Here is a 24,258-nt window from a genome sequence, read left to right on the forward strand (position 1 = left end):
TTATTATTAAGTGGTTGTTTGACCTAAATAGAAAAAATGAAAATTATGATCTCTTAAAACATATATAAGAAACCAAGTTTCAATTAATGTTATTTCTAAAACACTATTTGATATGGTGAAAGGTTGGAAATTAAGTTTAAGATATTTACATGTTTTGTTTGTCCAGCTAAAGTTAGAGTTTATAACCCACAAGAAAATGAACTAGATCCTATAATCATATTTTCATATTTTACTGAATATACGCAAAGACACTCCAGTAAGATTGTTGAATAAATAAATGCTAACTTCTTTTATAATGATGTGGTTAATGGGAATGATTCCCTCAAAGATCAAAGTGGGAGAAAGCATAAGGAATTGGTCTCTAAGATAAATTAAGTAAACAATTGGTTGTTCTTCCAAGGAGGATGACCATTGGGAAACTAATTGTAGACGTGTCTCATGTTGAGATTGCTTCAGTGGATCATAATGAACAACAATTAGTTGAATTTTCGTAAGAGGAACAATCGTTGTGCAACAATCTCTACAAGAGGTTATTGATGTTGGTTTCAAAAGATCTTCCAGAGTGAAATGGTAAGTAATTCCTATTGATTATGTAGTGTAGTTAATGAGTCTAACTACAATATAAGTGTTGAAGATGACCACGATATGTTTTCAAAAGTAATGAAAGGTAATAAATCTAAATTTTGCTCTGATACTATGAATTATGAGATGAAATTCGTATCAAGTAATTAAGTTTGAGACATTGTCGAGTTGCTTAAAAGAAAGAAATCTATTGATTGTTGTGATTTTTTTAATACCAAAAGATATTCATCAAACTTGTAACTAAAGGGTTCACTTAGAAAGAAAATGGTTGATTATGTTTCTAAAAAGGACTCCCTTCGTATCATTGTGGCATCAATTGTTCATTCTAAATTAGATTTACATCGAATGGATGTTAAAATGATCTTTCTCAATTGGGATTTGGAAAAGGAAGTTTAACAACTTAATGAATTAATATCAAAGTATCAGCCTATAAGAATTTGGTTTGCATTGTTAAAAGGATTAAATGTGTTTAGATAAATATCAACTTAAGCTAATAGCTCTCCTCAATCTCATTATTCTTTCAAAAGAAACTATAGGCAAACTTTCATGAAAAGAAAAATACAAAACATAATGGTTCATTCAATGAAAGTTGGGACAATTATATATTGAAATTATGCATGAATCTTTTTCATCGAAGTTCTTAAACATTTTTCTAGAATGAGTGATAATTAAAGATGTGTTTGGTTGGATAAATTTTACATTACGACTCATAATGTTATGTTTTGGAGTAAGATTTTGTTGTTTGGATTCTCAACATTCCGCTCACGCATTAATCTTAGATTCTTAAATAGTGTCAAGATGTTGTAATATAAAACATAAGTATGGCCAATTTTTTAGGTTATCTTAGATGACGAAAATAATATTAAATTTTGGACCGATTGATCCTTTCTATTTATTATTTTAATCAATTTAGGTTTTTCCTAAAATAAAATCTAAGACTAACTGAAAACAAATATATCTTTTTTTCTTAATAGTGAAATAATATATACTTTAAAATTATAATTATTATATTTATTCTAATAAATTATTTATTAGTAAATTGATTATGGTTATAATTATAATTATGATGGTTGATACAATCACTTTTCATGAATGATTATAATTATAATTTATAAATTTACTTCAACATTATATACTTATTAATATGTATAAATTATAATAAAAAGTAAGGAATGTAATAATTTATCATAATTTTATAGAAATTGAGACTAAAAAATAATAAACGAATTAAGCTTATTAAAAAAAACTTCTATAACAAGGATAAGTTAGTGAAATGTGTTTCTAAGTAATCTTGCAATTTGGTTAGTTGAATTTTGCAGTACAACCTGTAATGCTATATATATTCCGGAATAAGATTATATTATTTGAATTCTCAACATGTAACATCCCTCACTCGATCCGAGTAAGAGATGTTATATTTAAGCACATAATCATCTTTTAAAATCACATTCATACATTTGCTTTATAACCTTTCTATTATACATTTATAGTTCATATTTATACTACCAAACCTAAGTACAAGCCATCTCTAAAATCCAAAATCTATATGAATACCAAAAAGAACTTGGTCTTGTAGCTTGAATTAGTGATGTGATCCAAGTTGAAGTAACAATCCTCGTAAAGAAGTAGTCCATAGACCCTCAATTTATTTTCTTTCACCTACACATTTAAACAAACACGTTAAACTATTTGAATAGCTTAGTAAGTTGTAATAGCCCAATTTTCAGTGGTGTTAGAAACAATGATCTCGGATCACTAAGTTTGACACCACTAAAAATTGGGCTGTTACAGTAAGTATTTTACTGAATTCAATCTTACCATTATATATATTTAATAACATTTATTCACACAGTTTCTTTCACTAATATACTTAATCTTTTAATTCAATTCCAAAACATAAAATCATTTAAATTAACTTTATAACTTATAGTTTTTACTTTAACACATATAGTCATTAATCAACTTTCACATTCACATATTAAAATCTTTTCTCATATCACAAACATAATATAAACACTTAATTCACATATTTTATTTAACACTTAATTCACATGTATTCTTGAAACACGTATATCAATAACACTTTTACTTTCAAATATCACTTTTGGAGTTCTTAGTGAGTGTCAGAGGAGTTCAATAATTTTGATACGTTGCAGAGATCCCGGCCAAACACAAACTCTCGGCCTATAATATAACTTTGATAACAGGAACTCTAGAAAAAGTATATGCGAGCTCTAGTAAACACATCACATAATCCAATACTTTTCTCCTAATTCCCTCCAAAGCCCCACATCACCAACTCGATTCTCATCAGAACCCTCAACCCTTCTCATCTCCAAAATCATTTCATTATGTTCACATATCAATTTCATATAACTTACTTGAAATATCACACGTATATCACTTTGTATTATATGACTTATTCATTTTGAATCACATTAACACATTCACTACATTTTTGTTTCACATATCCACTTTATTCGTAATTCATAAAAATACAAACATAACATATATTCACAACACTTTTTTAGATTTCAATTCACTATCATTAAAAACTTTACTTTCTTATAACACTTCACTTAAATGTTTTATTTTACTACTTTAACACACTTAGTATTTTTGAACATTTTACAATTTAATCTCTAAATTCATGAAAATTCAATATTTACTTTTATAACACTTAATATCACTTTTTAGTTCATTTAAACATTTAATCACAATATTTATTTCACATATCAAATTTTAAAATCTTTACAATTTAGTCCTCTCTATAGCAATTTCACTATTCTACATCTATTCACTTATCAATCAATGACAAATAAATAACTTTTCACTCTTTATAATTTAATCCTTAGTTACATAAAATTTACTAATCACTAAATTATCACTTTATCATTTCTTACATTACTAACATACCATTAATTAAATATTCACTACTAAATTCAATATACATATTCAATAATCTTAATCATATCTAACTTAATTATTTCATATTCAAATTTAAATACTCAAACATTCAAATTAAAATAAACTAACTTGAATTCACTTAAGTACTTAACTATTTCTTCACTCGAACTCAACCTTTCTCTTCACTTTTCTATGATTTCCTTTACTCTCTCCTTCAACTAATTGATTTCCGTAGTAGAAAATGATCTCATAACACTTTAGGATATGAAATTCAATTTAATCCCTATCCTAATTTTCCAACTCCACATATCAATACATATCCTTATCACATTCATAAAAAAAATATTTATTCAATTTCACATCCTTTTCAAAAATGACCAATTTGCCCTTTTAGTCTTTCATCTTTAAAAAATTTACAATTTAGCACTTACTAAATTTCATTATTCATACTTTCACTCTAGATACTTAATTCACTTTTAAAATACTTATCCTTTCTCAAAGACTAAAATTTTGGGGTATTACGCAACACTTCAACTATCTCATAATCTTACATTACCAAATAGTGTCAGGATACCGTAATAAATGGTGTAATCTATTTATAATATGTTCCTTCGGTTAACTTAGATTATGGACATAATCTTAAATTTTGGACTATTTTTAATTTAAAATTTTATATAATTATAATGTTTGGTATCAATTCTTGAAGGGTTGAAGGGTTTTTCTTAACGAATATAATAATTTTGCAAATAGTGATTATAGAATTATAGTTTTAGATACCTAATTCAATAAAAAAATTAAGTACCTACCTTAAAAAAAAGTATAATTTATGGGATTATTATATATATAAACAAAATTGACCCCAACAAGCATGATTTTTAAATAAAACGGAATTACTTTTTCAAAACAAAGTTTATATTGTAAATTTACAAATCTTAAAGATATGACATGATAACTTAGATTTGTTACTCTCTCCTATAACCTCAACTATTTCTTTATCCTATTTTTAATTGTAAAATCAAATCAAAGAATGATGCTTTCAGATGTAGAGACATCGGAGATACATGGTGAGCTTTAATTTTATGAAAATTAAGATTAAAAAAACAAATAAATTTTATAATCGAATATCTCAAATAAAATAAGATTACGTGTTACCCATAATCTCACAAATTTATTCAACTAAATGGTGTTTGTAAGGGGAGGAATGCATGAAAGAAGATGGAGTAAACATGCAGGTTGATTAGATTAGAAGGAAAAAGAAACAAAAGACATTGGCGTGGGGGAGTAGGGCGCGAGTGGCTCGAGATTTGGGTATTTGTGGGCTCCACTTACAGTTAAACTCGAGCGGTTTATATGGCCCGATGATTACGGGATTTAATGGGCGTTGGATGCCTTTGCTTTGGTTAGTGTGTTATAGTTGGCTTACATCATTTAACCTTCTTTTCTATGATAGCTTATTCTCATTCTCATACACACACCCCTCTTTCCTCCAGTCTTCTCTACACCTCATCATTTATATTATAAATTGAAAACACTTATTCTATTGCATATATTTAGTGATATTAAATCCCGATATTTCTCTTTATCCTTGAAAAAAAAAATTAAAAAAAAAAAAAACCAAATCCAAATTCCCCCCCTTTAAGTACCCCTCTGCCGTCTCCCTCACTCTCACCACAACCCCCACTCTTGCTCTCTCTTCTCTTCCCTTCTTTTCTACAGATTTTCAGTAACTTTATAAGAGTTTTAATTATAGTGTTGAAGTTATTGGAGGAAGGGCAAAAATGGCAGTGGCGAGTGCAGTAGCATGCATTTTTCTGTTTATCTCCTCCACAATGTGGATGGGTGAAGCTAGAATTCCAGGAGTTTATTCTGGTGGCGCATGGCAAAACGCCCATGCTACCTTCTATGGTGGTTCTGATGCTTCGGGCACCATGGGTTTGTACTTTCCCCTCATTCTCTTAATTTCACATTTCAGACTCAACAAAACACTCAAACCCACCAACACTGACTTTGCAGGAGGAGCTTGTGGGTATGGAAACTTGTACAGCCAAGGATATGGAGTTAACACGGCGGCATTGAGCACTGCGTTGTTCAACAATGGGTTCAGCTGCGGTGCTTGCTTTGAGATCAAGTGTGCTAGTGATCCACAGTGGTGCCATTCAGGGAGCCCATCCATATTCATCACTGCAACCAACTTTTGCCCACCAAACTACGCTCTTCCAAGCGACAATGGGGGCTGGTGTAACCCTCCTCGTCCTCACTTTGACCTCGCCATGCCCATGTTCCTTAAGATTGCTGAGTACCGTGCCGGTATTGTTCCCGTTTCCTACCGCCGGTATGCCACTATGTTTCCTTACCACTTTTTTTTTTCTTTTTTTTCTAATATTAGTTTGGTAATGATGTTTCCTGTTTAATTTATTTAATTGTCAGTAACATAAAATGCTACCAAATTTAATTTAGAAAGTGTGTTTTCTTTCTTTACATATTGGAGAAACAGGGATTCAAAGACAAAAAAAGTATGGATTTTGTTTTCAAAATCTTTTTAAGAGTTAAAACTATTATTATATGTATTTTTAGAAGAAATTTTTTTTTTAATCAATGTTATAATGAGATCCGCTCAAGATTAAAAAGAGTTAAAAAGGGGGGTGGCTTTGATTTAAATTACACAGGGTGCCATGCCGGAAAAGAGGAGGGATAAGGTTCACAATCAATGGATTTCGATATTTCAACTTAGTGTTGATTTCTAACGTGGCGGGTTCAGGGAATATCGTGAAGGCTAGTGTGAAAGGATCAAGGACAGGGTGGATGAGCATGAGTCGAAATTGGGGTCAGAATTGGCAGTCAAACGTTGTGCTGGTTGGTCAGTCACTCTCATTTAGGGTCACAGGCAGTGACAGACGCACTTCCACCTCTTGGAACATTGTCCCTGCCCATTGGCAATTTGGTCAAACATTCACGGGCAAAAATTTCAGAGTTTGATTTCTCAAATAAAAAGAAAAAAGAAAATTATTAGCCCCATAAGTTAGGAAAAGCCATTTCCAGTTTTACCCTTGATGGTCCAACTTTTGTTTTGTTAGGGTGATGTCTCTTTTTGACAAATTGGGTACTTGGGGTGTTTTCTTTATTTTACATTTTGGTTCTGATTTTGGGGTTAATCGGTTTGCATAGTGGGGTGGGGGAAGGACTGAGGCGGCTGCCACAAAATTGTAGCCCGCAGCCTAAATATTAAACTTTTAAATGTTATTAGCTATACTTGGGGAAAGTGTATTGTTTTTAACTTCCAACTCAAATATATACTTTTATATTTGGTTTATTAATTTCATATTCTTACGAATATGATCTTTTCATTTAAGTAATTAAGGGATTTAATTTAAGCATGACTTTTTGGTTGTTTAATTTTATAAAAGAAATTATTTTAATTCTTCATTTCAGCTTATATTGTTTGTTAAATTATTTAAAATAAATAAAAATTTTAATTTTGTTAATTTTGTTGACGTAGTATACACATGGATGGCTATATGTATATCACGTTAGTACTTGATTATTTTCTTAAAATTTAAAAGTATTTTTTATAATTTTAATTTTCAAAAACAATTTGTATATTTTAAATTTTTAAATTTTAAAAATTAATTAATTACTCATCTAGTATCCATATGGCAATTCATGCATACTTTACATCAGTAAAGTTATCAAATATTATTTTTTTTCTATTCATTTTACATCAAGTATCCTATGCTATCCCAGATTTTTATTTTCTTTTTGAACATTTGCATTTGTATGTGTCTATATATATATATAAAGAAGGGGTAGGTAAGGTACTGATGTTGTTCTCTCTTTCCAAATCTTGCCATTTTATAGGGGAAATTTCCGTTATCCTGTATGTTTCAAAACGCCTTATACCATTACCATACTTTTTGCATCAACATCTACAAAAAGTTGATAGTTTGAAATTTACATATAGTTGAGAAGGATTTCAATGAAAACAAACATGTAAATCATGAAAGAAGAAGAAGAAGTAGGGTCCAATGCATTTTACCAAATTAACTTTGAGCACATGGGAGGTGGGTCAATTTAGCCTTAATGCTCTAAACACATATGGGTAGGGTTGTTTCTCTCTTCGTTAGCTGGTTTTGACTCTGGGGGAGAATCCAAAGATTTAACCGGGGGCTTTGGATACCTTTGTGCTCAACTTTTTTCTACTGTTTCTAGACTTGCTTCCACTATGTGGGCTTCCTATAATCATGATGGTAACATGGGAATTCACTACCCTTCTAGAGGTGAGCAAAATCCGTTTAAAATATTTGATAAAATTTTTAAAATTTAAATTAAATAGTTTGAGTTATTCAAGTTAATTGAGTTATTCGAATTAACTCGAATAAAAAAATTAATTTTTTCGGTTTAACTCGAATACGAATTACACAATTTGAGTTATTTGAAAATTAGAATAAGAAAAGACAAAACTACGTCGTTTTAATAAATGTTTACCCATCAACCTTACTTACGTAGTTAAATAATCTTGTACTTTGCCTGTTATTTAAATAATCAGTCAATGTAAATGCAATATTAAGTATAAATAATATGATTAGTGAACTTGACTCGAAATTTTTTGACTCGATTCGAAAAAATTTCAATTTGAGTTGAGTTGCTAAAATATGATTTATCAACTCGACTAACTCAAAATTTTTTTACTCGATTTGACTCGACTAGATCAAATGCTCACCCCTACTCCCTCAATACAAAACCTACTATCTATCCTATTGGTTTATGTTGTAATTTTAACAAGAGAAATGTTGGTTAGAGCAAACTACATTCAATTTCATCAAGTTTTTAAAAAATATTTCAAATTATTTATGATTTTCAATTTGATTTGATTTTTTATTTTAACAATTTTAAAATTTGAATTTTTAGATTTATTTTCACAAAATAAACATTATTATATGGATTTTGAACATTATTTAATAAAGTTTCAAATAAATTTTCATAAATATTCTTTTAGAAAATCAAGTAAAAGATAGAAAAAAAAATTATATAAATTTTATAAGTGATTTTATAAATTTAAATATAATATATATATTTTTACATAATAAAAAATTTAAAACTAATTGTACTTTAAATAAAAAGTAGAGTCTATTTCAATTTAAATAAATTGCGATTTTGAACTTATATTTCAAAAACCTTTAACATCGATATTTGAATCATTCCTCAATCGAGTCTTATTCAAAATTTGCGCTCAAAGAACAATTTAAAGGTGAAATCATGACCCTTTTACTATGCTTAAATTTAAGATTTAATTATGTACTCTAATTTGATAAAAATTATGTTAATGTGATTAGTTAATACTATTAATTATTTCTAATTAAAATTTTGACATGACCCCCTCTCTCTTTTTTAAAGCAAAATCTTTAACTCATCATGTTGATATGAGTATTTGGTAATAAATATTTCCACAGAAAGAGTTGATGGTGTCAATTATTTAAACTGAGATTATAAAAATTGCGAAAGGAGAATTTCATTTCCATTTGATAAGAAATGTGGGCATGCTGTCGGAGATTTTGGAAGACCAACGCACCCCGATCCTAAACCAGTAATGGGTATGCCAGATTTGGGTAGGATAGCAGTAGCCCCCAAGGCCTGAAAAAAATTCATAAACAGCCCATACATGACAGAATGTTAGAGACCTTAAAAGCCCATCAACTATCACAAATTTACTTTTTTTCCCACTAAACTTATTATGCTTTTTCAATAACTATCACTATATACACATTTAATTAATATTAGTTTTAATATTACATGCGTTCTATATGATTTTACATGTTTAATTTTGAATCAAATTTAAATAAATTTTTTAATTACTGTTATCTATAACTAATAATAATAAGTTTTTTAAATTTTTAAATAATATGCAAATTCGGAAAGGTATACTATAATATTAATTTGAAAAAAAACTAACATGAAAAAGTTTTTTTCTTTTTTGAATAAATCGACTGAATATTATATTAAAAGAACTTAGCCAAACAATAAAATATCCACAAAGTCGGCTTAATACCCACTAAAGCAGACCTAAAAACCTAAATGGGAATCAGGCCACACACATGCTAGCCCAAAGTCTAAAACAAAAGCAAATAGATAAAATAAACCTATTCAAATAAAAAAAATAAAAAAAAAACCTATTCAAAATTTAATCGACAAATAGCTGGCCTCCATAAAGTCATTTCATTTCCCATCACAGACTCAACCTTAATGGTAGTAGATCTCCACAGATCTTTTAGTCTTCTGCTACATATTCAAATCACTCCTTTACTTTCAGTCTGGATGCCTTGGACGCTTCCTCTCCATAGCGCAACGGACGGATCTGGGAATATCTCCGACCAAGTAATGACCGTCCCTTTTCTTCAAAGCCTCTACTGCAACAAAATGAGCAAGTATGTTTTCTGATCTAGGAACAAAATGAAATCTGACATTTTGAAAATGGTTTTTTATATTCTGAATGTCTTGAATGATAGATCTGATCACCAATCTGTCACGTTCTGAACTTTGGCATTTTGAAATAACCGTTCTTGAGTCTCCTATTACTTGCAAAACATTAAACCCCATAGAAATTCCTAATAATAAAGCTTGTAACCCTGCATGTGCTTCGGCCGCAAATGGAGTTGCAATATTGGAATGGATGACTGATTTGGATGCCAATATTTCCCCCTCTTCGTTTCGAACAACTAGCCCCGACACAGATCTTGAAAGTTGTTGGTCAAAAGCAGCATCGAAATAAATTGCCACAGACAGTCTTCTTTCGATAGACTTAGGAACCATGCTAGCATCTAAGATAAGTTTTTTCTCCTATCGATGTTGTTTTGCAGTATCCAAGAAAGCTTTAAGAATCTCTATACTTCTATCGTTGTAGGGTAGCTACGGAATACATGGTTACAGTCATCCTCCTCCTGTTTACACCGTGGACAACGAGCATCAGAAACAACTCTTCTTTGCTTCAGATTAAAAAAAGTTGGGATGTAATTCCAGGCTATTCTTCATATTGTAATTTTAACTTTTGAGGGCATCTGTAAATTCCATAGCTTTTTGAAAAAACTTTTAGTTTCGGTCTATATAATAATAGGATTTATAGTAGCCTACTGTAATAGTTTATAGGCGCTTCGAATAGAAAAATTACCAGAAGGCTCTCCTTTCCAGACTTGGAAATCTTCATGCGCTACACTCGCCAAAGGAATCTGCTTGATCTTTCTAGCTAAATCCTCTCTGAAGGTATTGTCAATTAAGCCTACTTTCCATGTTTTATTAACTTCATTGATCAAATCTGATACTAATACAAAATTATCATTTCTGTGTTGGTACTGCAATCTATCTTCTTCATTGCCTGAAATCCAGAGGTCCGCCTAAACAGAAATTTAATCCCCCTTGCCTACCTTCCAATATAACCCTACTTCTAGCACTCATTTTGTCGATCAGATGCTCCTTCAGGTAAGTGAAGGTAAGTTTCCTAGTGGGGCAGTTAAAAAACACACATTCGGATAGTATTTAGCTTTCAAAACACAGGTTAACAAAGAATTTGGATAGTTAATAAGACACCAACCCTGTTTAGTTAATAATGCTATATTAAATTTATCGAGTTGTAGAAACCAAGTCCACTTGCATCTTTTGATACAGAAATATCCTTCCAAGCACACCAGTGAATACCTTTTTTCACCCGGTCTTTTTGCAACCAAAATTTAGCTATTATACCCTCCAACTCGTTGCATAAAGACTTAGGAAGCAAAAAACAAGCCATAGAATAGGTTGGAATGGATTGTAAAACGACTTTGATAAAGACCTCCTTACCTTATTGAGAAAGATACTTAATGCTCCAATTATCAATTCTTTGCTTTAATCTATCCTTCAAATTCTGGAAAGCTACTTTCTTCCTTCTACCCACCAAATTTGGTAAACTTAAATATCTTTCTGGATCATTAGAGCTACGAATTCTAAGCACCCTAGTTATTACCCTTTCCTCTTCTTCCTGCGTATTGGAACTGAAAAAAATTGTAGATTTTGTAAAATTAAAGCATTAACCAGAGCCGAGTTCATATTTATTTAATATCCTTTTCAATGAATTTGCTCCTCTTTCAGTGGCCTCCCCAAACAAAATACAATCATCTGTAAAAAGCAAATGTGAGATCTATGGTCCGCTTTTACTAGCCTTTACTCATCGAATTAAATTTCCTTCTGTAACTAACCTCATAAGACTAGATAACCCTTCTCTACAGAATAGGAATAGGAACGGACTCAAAGGGTCGCATTGTCTAAGACCTCTAGAGGGGACAAAATTTTCTCCAATAACACCATTAAAAACCACTGGATATGACACTATGGTTACACATTTCATTAACACATTAACCCATTCTGCATCAAAACCCAGTTTCTTCATAATTTTTTCAACAAAACTCCATTCAATCCTGTCATACGCTTTACTCATATCTAGTTTCACCGCCATAAACCCTTTCTTCCCCCCTCTTTTATTCTTCAGAGTATGGAGAATTTCATATGCCAATAGAACATTATCACAAATAAGTCTCCCCGGTACAAAGGCACTTTGAGCTAGATCAATAAATTTATTCATCACATGACGAAGACAATTAGCAATAACTTTAGCCAATAGTTTATAAAGCACGTTACATAAATTGATTGGCCTAAAGTGGGTAATATTTAAAGGATTGGGGATTTTTGGAATTAACACAATATTTGTTTTGTTTATTAAACTAATATCCAAACCTCCATTCAGTTTAGCAAGACAAAATGAGGTAACTTCTTCCCCAATAATTGGCCAGCATTTTTGATAAACAGCGCCGGAAATCCATCCTCACCTGGAGCTTTTGTTGGGCCCAACTCTGCTAGTGCCTCGCGAATCTCTGCTAGTGCCTCGCGAATCTCTTCTATTGTATACCTTGCTTTCAACCTTAAGTTATCCTCATCCAAGATGCAACGATTAATTCCTGCCAGAATATGATCAAAATTACCCCTCTTTCCAGCAGAAAACAATTGTTGAAAATACAATCTGGCAATTCCTTCCATTTCCACGATGTCTTCTGTGTCCCTGCCATCATCAGATTGCATTCTACTGATAAAATTCCTCTGCTTTTTTGAGTAGCCTGTTTGTGAAAAAAAGCTGTGTTCTTATCTCCATTCTTTAGCTAATTAACTCGTGCCCTCTGTTCCCAATAGCGCTTATCTTTTTCAATCTCAAAATTAAGTTGGATTTTAGTATCTATAAGTTCAGACAATTTTTCATCATTTCTTTCATTCTCTTCTAGCCTTTCCAATTTTAAAGTTAACACGTCTTTCTTAGCTTTCCTTCTACATTGGATCTTCTCAGCCCATTTCTTTAGACCTTTCTTAAGCCTTTCAAGCTTGCTCAATAGATCTCCTATGTTACTTTCCTAAATATTCCTAACATCTATAAAAAAGGTTTCCTCCAACACCCACCATGCTTCAAATTTAAAACTTCTACTTTTCTCATATTCCTCCCGTTTTGTGTTAATAAACAAAGGGCAATGATCTGAAAAAAAATGAGATAAATGTCGAATATGAAACTTTGGTAATAGAGATAACCAATCATTAGTAGCAACTCCCCTATCCAGTCGTTCCTGAAAATTAGTTTCAGGTAGATTTCCCCTTTCCCAAGTAAACTATATTCCAGAAAAACCCATGTCCTTTAATTCGCAATCCTTCAAAACCTTACGAAACGCTTCCATTTTGCCCTCCTCACGAGGTAAACCTCCTTTGTTTTCAAAACCATACAAAATTTCATTGAAATCACCACAAACCATCCAAGGAAGCTCCCCAACAGTACGTAATTGTCGCAATAAATTCCACGATTCTTCTTTATCATTTGAATAGTGGGACCCATAAAAGCCAGTAAACTTCCAATTATTACATTCATCTGTATCATCAATTACCACATTTATATGGCTTTTTGAATAACTTTGAAGCCTGATGTTAATATATCCACGCCAAGCCAAACATAAACCACCTCGAGATCCTGTTGCATCAACATCAATGCCATTTTAAAAAACCACATCTTCGAACTTCTTCTATCCTTCTCCTGTTAAGTTTTGTCTCCAAAAAGAAGACCAAAAGGGGATTGTATAACCTCAGCCAATGCCGAAGCCTGTGAACAGTCTGTGGATTCCTCAAACCATGGACATTCCAACTTAATATTTTCATTGTGATCGGTCGACTTGCCTTTTAGCAGCCGTCGATAATAAATGATTAGCTTCAACTACTATTTTATTTCTTATCGCCAAAGCGCTAATCTCTTCCTTGGCTGATCCATCTTCAATATCTCCCCTGGCTCTTTTTTCCCCTCCTCTCCAATCAACGCTCTATCTTCAGAATCATGATCCATTGTGGTGTGCGATGGACTCATAGTCGAATTCTCAACCCCATTAAAGGCGTGTAATTTTCTCTCCAGATTAAACCCCAATATTGGATCTATATTACTTATTTGACCCATACTTACCCTTAAAAACCTACCATTATGTCCTAATACCTGAGTTTCCCCATAATTTCCCCCCAATCTTCTTCTTCTCCACGCAACCAAACACTACTCATGGCTATGGCTCTTTTCGATTGCACTCGTAGGGACAAATCCCAACCCATATTAGCAACTTCCACCCCTAATTCCATCTTTGATTCACAAAAAGAGTCACTATGCCCCAGCCGTCCGCAATAAAAACTAAAGAGAGATAATCGTTCATACTTAAATTTGACATATGAACACTTACCGAAAAACATAATCTGCTTCTTCTTTTTCAAATGACGTCTTATATCAACTTGAACTCTTACTCTCATAAAATTTTGATTTTCTTTTCCCAACTCAGATCCATCATACTCCATAAAAGCACCTATGAAATTACCCAGCTGTATTGCCAAGCTTTCAGAGAAAAAACCAATAGGAATATCGTGAACCTGTACCCAAAAAGGTGAAGAGATCAAAGGGACTGATAAAGGGTCCTCCCCTAATTGTAGCTTGTAAAGCAATAATAAGTGGTTGTTGAAAGTCCACGGTGACCCCTTTAATACCCTCTCCATATCCATGACATGAAAAAATCGGAATAAGTACCTTTTTCCTTCTAGATCTCGGATTTGTACACCCCTAACGGCATGCCAGAGACATTGCTGGAAAATGAATAGTACTAGCAGTTAAGAAACATCCCACTAATTGAAAAACCCCACTTTCTTTTCCTGTTTGCGGGTCTAATTAGATCTGTAAAACTTCTTCTTCCTCCTCATTAGATCATAAAAACCAAATTACCAAGGAAAGATTTTAAAATCAAATCGTCGTCACAAAACAATGAACGAAAAACCCTAAAACCTGCCAAGTAGAGCAGACAGAGACGTGCCAGAGGGGGCAGACGTATTTTCTTTCTACTAACATGAAAAAGTTATAATAATTCATGATAAATATAAAATATATTTATACTAAAATAATAAACATATTTAATAATAATGATTAAAAAATAATTGTTGAAATTTGGCTTTCTTTTCAAAGCAAACTTACAAAACATTTTTCACCCGTACTAAATAAATAGTGGATATATATATAATAAAAACAATTTTAAGAGTGCTTGTTTCACACAGTTAAACAACTTACATAAAAATTAAATATATATATATAATAATATTATATTACCTCATCATCAATTAAAATAACTTTCTATCACTCTCTAGTTTCATTGTTCTTAAAATATTATTTGATATTGTCTCTTTGTAGAACCCTAGCTTTTAATGCTTTATTCCTTTTTTTTATAATTCTAACTTATTAATACTAACAATCTCTATTTTTTATCTATATTTTTGCTTTGAAGCTACTTGGTTGAATATGCCTAACTATCAAATGCTATTTATAAAGCTAAATTTAAATTTAGATTAGTGTATAACTCGATATTAATTAAGTGATAATTAATATGTTTAGAGTTCTATCCAAGTAATAATTCTATTTTAAATAAATAAAATTAACACTTTAAAAATAACACAACTTTTTTATGTCAAAATTTTTAACTAATAATTGTAAATTATAATTATAATTATCACATTTTTTTATATATTTTATGCTTAGAGTTTTATTCAATTAATAACTCTATTTTAAAATTAGCACAAATTTTAATTAATAATTCTAAATTAAATTATAATTATTTTTAAAGTTAATTGAAGTTGGCCTCTTATGCCTCGTATGGGAGACTCTCATTGTTTCTTAGGGTACGTTTGGTTCACTGTAATGGAATAGGGCTAGAGCTATAATGGAATAGAGTTGTAATGGAATAGAGCTGTAATCAATAATTCAATTATTTGGTTGAATGGAATGAAATAGAGTAATAGAATTCTTGTGTTTGGTTAAATGGAATAGATGTTGTAATAGTATAAGGAAAAATGTTTAAATGACCAAAGTACCCTTAATGTAATTTTTGTAGGTAGATGATTATTATTATTAAATTTTAATAAGATTATTGTTAAATATATTTTACTAAAAATAAAAATAAATAATTTAATCATATTTTAACATAATTATTATTAAATATAATTTAATAAAATAATATATAATTTAATAACATTCTTAATATAATTATTAATAATATTTAATAATAATTTTAATATAAAATTATTATTAAGAATATTTCAATGCCTAATATATTTACTTTAATCTAGCCTCTCACCGTTCTCTTAGGCCACAATCACCAATATGAAAATGAGTTTAACATACGATATGATAATCCTCTAATAACATTTTATTTTAATAGTCAATTTTAATAGAAAACATATATTTTATATTTTATTTTATCCTTTATAATAATATGATAACAACAATTAATTATAAGGTATACTCCTTAATAAATTAATTTTTATAGCAATATTTTGGTGAAATAAAACCTTCAAATTTTACATAAAATTACTAAATTTTAGTAACATTAGTTCTTTTCATATGTGAAATAAAAATCAAAACTCAGTCCTTGAAATAAAAAATTTTCAATTCAGTCCCTTTAGAAAGAATAAAATTACAAATTGATCTATGGTAAAATTACACTTTAGCGCCCAAAAATATTAAAAAATTATGTTTAGTACCTTCAAAAAGGATGGAATTGTAAATTAATATATAAAATTACATTTTGATCTCAAAAATTAATATATGGTAAAATTACATCTATTACACTGGTTGAGAGGAAGCCAAAGATACTTCTCCATTAGAGTAGAGATAAAGATATGATGTCATACTGGTCGGAACAACTATAGTCATCCATGTAGCGCAATGAAATTACAACAATCGTAGAGAGAGTTATTTTATTTGAGGAAAATTACCAAGCTCTATTAGCAACGATTGTACCAGTAGACCATCAAGCTTTATGTAGATATTTTAAGATAGAAAGGAAAACTAAGAAAACAAAAGAAGAAAATGGAACAATTCCTTCAAAAATTCAATGTTATATCCCTGATACACATTTACAAAGCTTGAAGCTAATGATAACATTATAAATGGATCCCTCAAAATAATACATCAGCTACACAAACTTCAAACATATTGAAATCACTAAAGAAACTATAGGTTCCAGACCAGGATGAAATTCAATCGAGTATTAGAAATAAATTGCAGCCATTGCCGGCCATATAGTATATCATTAGCTGAAGAACAAGACAAGAAACAAGGCAACCAACTATAGTTTATCCATATAGTATATCATAATGAGCCACCAGTACATATTAGGCAACCTGATTAAAAGATCTGACTGGGTAATTCAATTACCTTCCATATTTCACTATGGGTGAAATAATTCTGATCAAGATAAAAAAATTTTGCATAATTAATATTAGACCGAGAAAAGACCAATAAATTGATTCCCCAAAGCTATACCATTGTAGTCTGTGATATCAAAACAAGAAGAATAACCTCTTACAAGTCTTTAAACACATAACATAAAATTACACTCATATTGAAAAAATTAGTATAACATAAATTTTTTTATATATCATAAAAATTTAACTAACCACCAGAAGAAGAGGATTATAATACAAAAATGCCTGATATAGAAATAGGTTCCGTAAGTCTACACTCATTCTCATTGCAGATTGTCATCCAGTCTGCAATATTTTGGCATACATAATGAGAACGTAAGCAACATAACTGAATCTTGTAGCCCTTTGTTAACCATTATTAACATCAAATACGAATTGTATAGCTTGAAACAACTAAAATATAAAATAAGACTAACCTTCCCACAGATGAAACCCCAGAGTAAGAACAATAGTACCTTGATATCTAAATAGATTAGGATTCCATAAGGTTGAGAAATAACTAAAAGATGCAAGTTACAACTGAGGGATTCGTTTTTCTTTGAGTTTATCCACTTTATATTTGTTAAAAGAAAGTAAATGGATAATAAACACACCAACAATATCATTGAAAACAAACATTGAATCTCCATAATAATGTAGGCGAAGGCACAATTGCAACAGTAACCAATGGTATACTTGCATTCTTCGATCCATTTATCTCCAAGGGATGCACGTAACTATTCTCCACACCATTTCCCAATTCGACACATAACAATTATTCTACAATATATTAGATATAAGCAGCAAAACTAAATCAACAAATAACCTTTAATTTCCAATGATAATGTTTATATAGAGTTCTTGTACCTAGATCAGTTATTGCATAAAAATTGCATCCAAAGGGCAGGATTTTGGTTACTAAGATAAAAAGTTATATCATTTGACAGTGTTTCCTTAGTTGAAAAGGCAAGTAAAACCATAGCCTAAGACAACAAGTTAAGAACAGTATTGGGTTTATAACCTCTGCCTTCCATCAGTCTTAGAAACCTAATAGCTCTATTAGTATTATCGGTCTTACACAACCCCTTAAGTACTGTATTGTAAACAATCAAACCATATTGTGTAACAGTTCAGTTTTAGCGAAATCAGAACAGTAGTTTTAAAACCACAAATATGACGTCAAAAAATTATTTTAATATTATTTTCGATATTTACGGCATATTATTTGATATGTGTGAAAATTTCGTAAGTTAATTTTATCGTTTGAATAGTCAATTTGAGAAAAAAGACTAAATTGCGTAAAATGCAAAAGTATTGTTCTATTAGCTAAGGGTGTCTAATAGCTATAGAACCTTAAAGTTAAGGTCCTTATATGGTAATTAGACCATTAATATGATGGTGGATGACAATGGCATGGCATAATTGAAATATTAAACTAGTAATAAGGTTAATTAAGTCATTTAGTAAATAATTGATAAATAAATAAAATAAAAACAAAATTTTGGTGTTATCATCTTGTTGTAGCCGAAAATAAGAGAGGAAAAACACCATTAAAGGATTTCAAAGCTTTGGCCAACTCCTAGCTTGATTAAGGTACGGTTTTAGCTCGGTTTTTGATGATTTCTATGTTTTTGTAATCGTTGTAGCTCAATCTAGCTAGCCTGTACCTTAAATTTTGAAACTGTTAAAGATTTTAAGAGTTTCCATTGTTGAATCTATGTGTTCTTTGATGTTTAATGATGAAATATGAAAGCTTGATGATAGTTTTACTAGTTTTGTAAAGTAATTTTTGACAAAAATGTAAATTAGGGATTAAATTATGAATTGTGCAAATTGTGTGGTTGAAATGTGAAATAAATGAAAGTTTTGGGCTGCTAGGGACCTATGAATAATTCATCCAAGCTTGGGTTTAGTGAAATCATGTGAATTTTGTGTATTTGTGAATTAGGGACTAAATTGATTAAATGTGAAAGTTTAGGAGCTAATGTGCAAATAGGCCTAAATGCATGTCTTGGAGTAAATTGAATGAATGGTTTATTTAATAAGTTAATTTTGAATATATTTAGATCAAGAAAAGATGAATCCAGAATTAGATCAAGGGAAAAGTAAGGTTATCGAGTAATCGATCTGATCTGTCAATTCCGAATACGAGGTAATATCGTATGTGGTAATCTCATTATAAAAGTATGTTAAAAGCTTTGATATTGCATAAATGTGAATATGAGATTATGGATAACACTCGAATTGTGAAAACGACTCTACGAATGCATTCGATGATAGAAACAGAAAATGAGAAATCTTGGTTGAATTTTAGGAATAGATTTGGATACTAATGTCATGTTATTAGATGATAAGTTGACTTGGCTTCTGGCCATGATATAGCATTTCGGGTGCGAGTTATACTGATTTGGCTTCGGGCTATGCATATCGGATGATTTGGTTTCGGGCCATGATAATTGTTCTTCGGATAAGTTACCTTGATTTGGCTACGGGCCACAGTATAGGTACTTATTGTATGAGACTATTGAGTATCCAATTTCTATTCTGAATGGTTCAATGGGTAAACGAATGGTGTGGTTGAGAAAGAGGTTAGTACGAGGTGATACAGGTACGTATAGAACCTATTCGAGTATTAAATATAGAAAGTTTAATGAGATAACATTTAATCATGTTTTAAAACATGAGAAAGGTTTGTAGTTGTGAGATGACATTTAATCATGTTTTAAAACATGAGAAAGGTTTGTAGTTGATGTGAAATTGGTTGATTTACATTTATTCGTTGAATAAGTTATTTACATACGAGCTTACTAAGCTATAAAGCTTACTTCGTGTTATTTCCCCATGTTTTATAATGAATCAAGGCTAGCTCAGATACGGGAGTCATCGGGAACATCATCGCACTATCAAACGTCTATTTTGGTACTTTTGAAACGTCTATTTTGGTACTTTTGAAGTTATGTATATATAGTATATGGCATGCATAGGGATTTTGAGTTAATTTTGGTGAATGATATAGCCATTTGAGTTGGCTTATGAATATTTATGTTTGGTTTGTATATAGCCAAGGAAGTTGGCATATTTTGGTTGATTAGGCTGTGTTATATTTGTGCAAATGGCTTATATTATGAGTTGATGAATGAAATTGTGTTGCTTGTTAATGATAGGTATTATGGATATCAAGTAGTAAAATTTTGAGTATCGATTGCTAGTGAATTAAGGTAAATAATGCATATTTGATGGTGATCACATTGATAAATTATGATATGAGTTTTCAGTATGAATTTGAATAGCCTAATTTGGTATTTGGGTACTTGCATTGTTGATATTGGGAAATCATGTTTTAATCTTAATTTGGTTGCTTGGAATGCCTAATTGTGGTATTATTATGTGTCATGTGAGTTATGTAAGTGGATGGTAAATTGGGGTGGTAAAATGGCTTGGAAAATAACCTATCTTTATCCACACGGGCAGAGACACGGGCGTGTGTCTCAGCCATGTGTGACACACGGTCATGTTACATAGTCATGTATCCCGTTATGTTGATTTTAAAATGAAGTTAGTATGCTCCACATGGTCTCACACACGGGCGTGTAACTGGCCGTGTGGTACAAATCAATATACCCCCTAATTGGCACACGGCTTAACACAAGGGCGTGTGACTTGGACGTGTTGCATAAGTCAGTATACCTTACAGTTTTGGCACGGCCTAGCACACAGACTAGTACATGAGCATGTGTGGCCACTTCGAAGGGCACACGAGCTAGGCACACGGGCGTGAATTGGCCGTGTGACCCAAGTCTGAATACTCTCCAGTTTTCATACGACCTAGTACACGGGCGTGTCTTTGGCCGTGTGATGCAAGTTAGTATGTATGCCCTGTTTCTACACGGCCTGTGACACAGTCGTGTCTAAAGCCGTGTGAGGCACACAGCCTATTCACATGGGCGTGTGACCCCTGTGTTGATGAAAAATTTTTACGTTTTCCAAAAATTTCGTATGTTATCGGTTTAGTCCCGAACCATGATAAACCGCAATTTATACATATTTTTACCCCATGCTTGGCATATTTATGAATGATTTTTTCCTTGATTTTAGTGAATTTGATGCTCCTAATCCTTTAATTTCATGTTTTATACTCAGGAAAGCTTCGGATAGCAAAAGGAGCGAGAAACAGGCCAAAACGGATAAATTTGGCTTAAAACAGTGTTTCACACGGGTAAACCACACGCCCGTGTGAAGCACACGGGTAGACCACACTCCCGTGTGTCATGGCCGTGTCGACTAGAAACCAACTTAGAATTACACACGGTTTGAGCACTTGCACACGGGCGTGGCACACGGTCGTGTCCCTGTTGAGCCCAAGTCTAGTTCTACTCAGAAAAGGCTACTTTTAAGGGTTCTGATGCATTCTAAAGCCTATATGAACACCCTAGAAGAGGATTAGGAGGACACATAGAGTTGGAGGCAGAAAATACTCGCGAATAGCCATCAGAATCACCTCGGAGCTAGGATCTACATCAAGGCTGAAGATTTCCATCCAATTTCCTAAAAGTTCTTGGGGTTTTTATGTTTTGTTGTTTTCCAAACTTTAAGATGTTTTCCATTATTATTATTATAAACTAAACCCTCTAAATACCTAAGGAAGATGAAACCTAAGACAATCTTATTACTCTTTGATTTATATGATAAATATTTGTTCTTATTCTTAATTGTGAGTTTTAACCCTTGCTTTAATATTCTAGGATATTAATTCAGGTTCTTGATGTGCTTATTCAGTGGAGCAAAAGTCCCTGTTTAAGAGTAGATCATTCACAATTAAGCGGAGTTGCATGCAATCCTAGAGATAGGACGACTTAAATCTGCCAGATTAGAGTCAAATCTAATAAGGGAATCCATAGATCGAGTTAATGCGACAATAGTGATTTTAATTAGAAAGAGATTTCAATTAATCAACCTAGAGTCAGTTGTTTTTAGTCTCGAAAGAGATAATAACATAAATCAGGGATTTCTACAGAATAAGTCAAGTGAATAAATTGCCTAAGTCAAAGGTAATAAGTGAAGTCTAGGAGGATTCTTTATTGGGTATTGTCTTTTCCATTGGTTTATTTCTAAAGTATTTTCCAACTTTCATCTCTGTCGTAATCTTAGTTAAATTAGAAAATTAGTTTAGTTTAAAAATATCCTTTAATTCTTAGGCTAGATAATAAAAAGATAGTAATTACTAGTACTTTTAGTCCTCGTGGACACGATATTTCTGATCTCACTATAACTATACTAATGTTCGATAGGTGCGCTTGCCTTAAGTAGAATTTTTAGTTAGTTTCACGTCCATCAAGTTTTTGGCGCTGTTGCCGGGGACTAAGATATTAGGAACACTTAATTTTTATTACTTTAGCCATTTTTTTATTTTTATTGCAATTTAATTTAATTTTTGCTTAAATTACTAAATTTTCTTTTATTTACTTCTGGCAGGTTTTTATAATTTATGACTAGAAGAAACCCGTCAGGACCCCTACTTTTTTATAGCGAGATAGAAAGCACAGTTCGCAAAAATCGAAGAGAAATAAGGCGAAGCTTACGATACATAGAGGAAGGGCAAGAGGACGATATTCAAACCACAACCGAGGAGATGGCTGATAATCAAAATAATCAGTTACCTCCTGTGGCTGTTGCAAACCCAGTAAATCAGGATCCTCCTCCTCGTTCTATGTATGATTATGCTAAACCTACTTCAACAGGAGTTGAATTGAGTATAGTTAGACCTGCTATTGCTGTAAATAATTTTGAACTGAAACTTAACACGATTCAAATGATACAACAGTTTGTTCAGTTTGATGGTTTGCAGGACGAGGATCCAAACACTCATTTAGCTAATTTTCTGGAATTCTGCGACATTTTTAAGATCAATGGCGTTTCTGGCGATGTCATTCGCCTTTGGTTGTTCCCATTCTCATTAAGGAACAAATCTAAAAAGTGGTTAAACTCGTTACCATGAGGGTCAATCACAACTTAGGAACAAATGACCGAAAAATTTTTATTAAAATATTTTTCACCGGCTAAAACGGATAAACTAAGGAATGCTATTTCTTCTTTTGTGTAGATGGATTTAAAAACACTTTGTGATGCATGGCAGAGATACAAGGACCTATTGATAAGGTTCCCTCACCATGGGTTACCTCTATGGTTGTAGGTTCAGACTTTCTACAACGGTGTGAATCCCTCAACAAGGCAACTTATCAATGCAGCCGCCGGTGGAACATTGAACAACAAAACACCTGAAGAGGCTTATGAATTTATTGAAGAAATGTCACTGAATAACTATTAGTGGCAAGTCATGAGAATGAAGCCAACGAAAGCTGCTGGTGTTTTCAACCTCGACGCGGTTACTATACTATCTAACCAGGTAGAATTTTTAAATAAAAAGATTGACAGTTTGTGTGGTTCTATGCAGGTACATCCAGTGATGAGGTGTGATTCAAGTGGAGGAGAAGTACACTCAGATTATCCAATCTTCAACCCTAGCACCGAGGAAGAATAACTTCAATATATGGGTAATAATAATTCTAGACCTCAAAATAACCCATACAGTAACACTTATAATGCAGGGTGGAGGAACCATCCCAAATTCTCATGGGGTGGTCAAGGAAATCAAATGCCACAATATCCCTAAAGTTTTCAACAACCGCCTTACCAACTAGAAAAGAAGCTGAACCTCGAGGAGATGCTAATGAAATTCATCGCGGTATCTGAAACATGTTTCTAAAACACCGTCACAGCTCTTAAAAAACAGCAAGCATCAATTCAAGGGCTTGAGAATCAAATAGGCCAGTTGCAAAGATGATTTCCGAATGACCACAAGGTAGTTTGCCGAGTAATACTGAAACTAACCCAAGGGAGCAACTTAATGCAATTACTATTCGAGATGAAGAAGGGTTAGTTGAACCTAAACCGGAACCGAGGCAA

General features: G+C 31.8%; 2 protein-coding genes and 1 non-coding gene across 3 annotated transcripts; 1 reads left to right on the top strand and 2 right to left on the bottom strand.

The window, feature by feature from the left end:
* The first annotated feature begins 4,916 nt into the window (after nucleotides 1–4,916).
* Nucleotides 4,917–6,803, top strand: LOC108469610 (expansin-A4). The gene is made up of 3 exons (XM_017770540.2): nucleotides 4,917–5,421; nucleotides 5,503–5,821; nucleotides 6,156–6,803. Exons 1-3 carry the CDS (start codon nucleotides 5,268–5,270, stop codon nucleotides 6,463–6,465), a joined length of 783 nt encoding a protein of 260 aa, XP_017626029.1. The 5' UTR covers nucleotides 4,917–5,267; the 3' UTR covers nucleotides 6,466–6,803.
* A 2,986-nt stretch (nucleotides 6,804–9,789) lies between these two features.
* On the bottom strand, nucleotides 9,790–10,293 carry LOC128295445 (uncharacterized). Its single transcript, XM_053031024.1, has one exon. It carries the CDS (start codon nucleotides 10,291–10,293, stop codon nucleotides 9,790–9,792), a length of 504 nt encoding a protein of 167 aa, XP_052886984.1.
* A 13,069-nt stretch (nucleotides 10,294–23,362) lies between these two features.
* Nucleotides 23,363–23,469, bottom strand: LOC128296126 (small nucleolar RNA R71). Its single transcript, XR_008286675.1, has one exon. It is a non-coding gene; the product is annotated as a small nucleolar RNA R71 (small nucleolar RNA).
* Between the last annotated feature and the right edge of the window lie 789 nt (nucleotides 23,470–24,258).

This window comes from Gossypium arboreum, chromosome 7 (assembly GCF_025698485.1).
Source record: "Gossypium arboreum isolate Shixiya-1 chromosome 7, ASM2569848v2, whole genome shotgun sequence".
NCBI classification, from domain to species: domain Eukaryota; kingdom Viridiplantae; phylum Streptophyta; class Magnoliopsida; order Malvales; family Malvaceae; genus Gossypium; species Gossypium arboreum.

Excerpts from the sequence above, each read along its gene's own strand:
- LOC108469610 (XM_017770540.2), top strand. The coding sequence starts at position 5,268 with ATGGCAGTGGCGAGTGCAGTAGCATGCATTTTTCTGTTTATCTCCTCC. Across the intron at positions 5,422-5,502 it reads TGATGCTTCGGGCACCATGG|GAGGAGCTTGTGGGTATGGA; the intron begins GTTTGTACTTTC and ends CTGACTTTGCAG. Across the intron at positions 5,822-6,155 it reads GTTCCCGTTTCCTACCGCCG|GGTGCCATGCCGGAAAAGAG; the intron begins GTATGCCACTAT and ends TAAATTACACAG.
- LOC128295445 (XM_053031024.1), bottom strand. The coding sequence starts at position 10,293 with ATGGTTCCTAAGTCTATCGAAAGAAGACTGTCTGTGGCAATTTATTTC.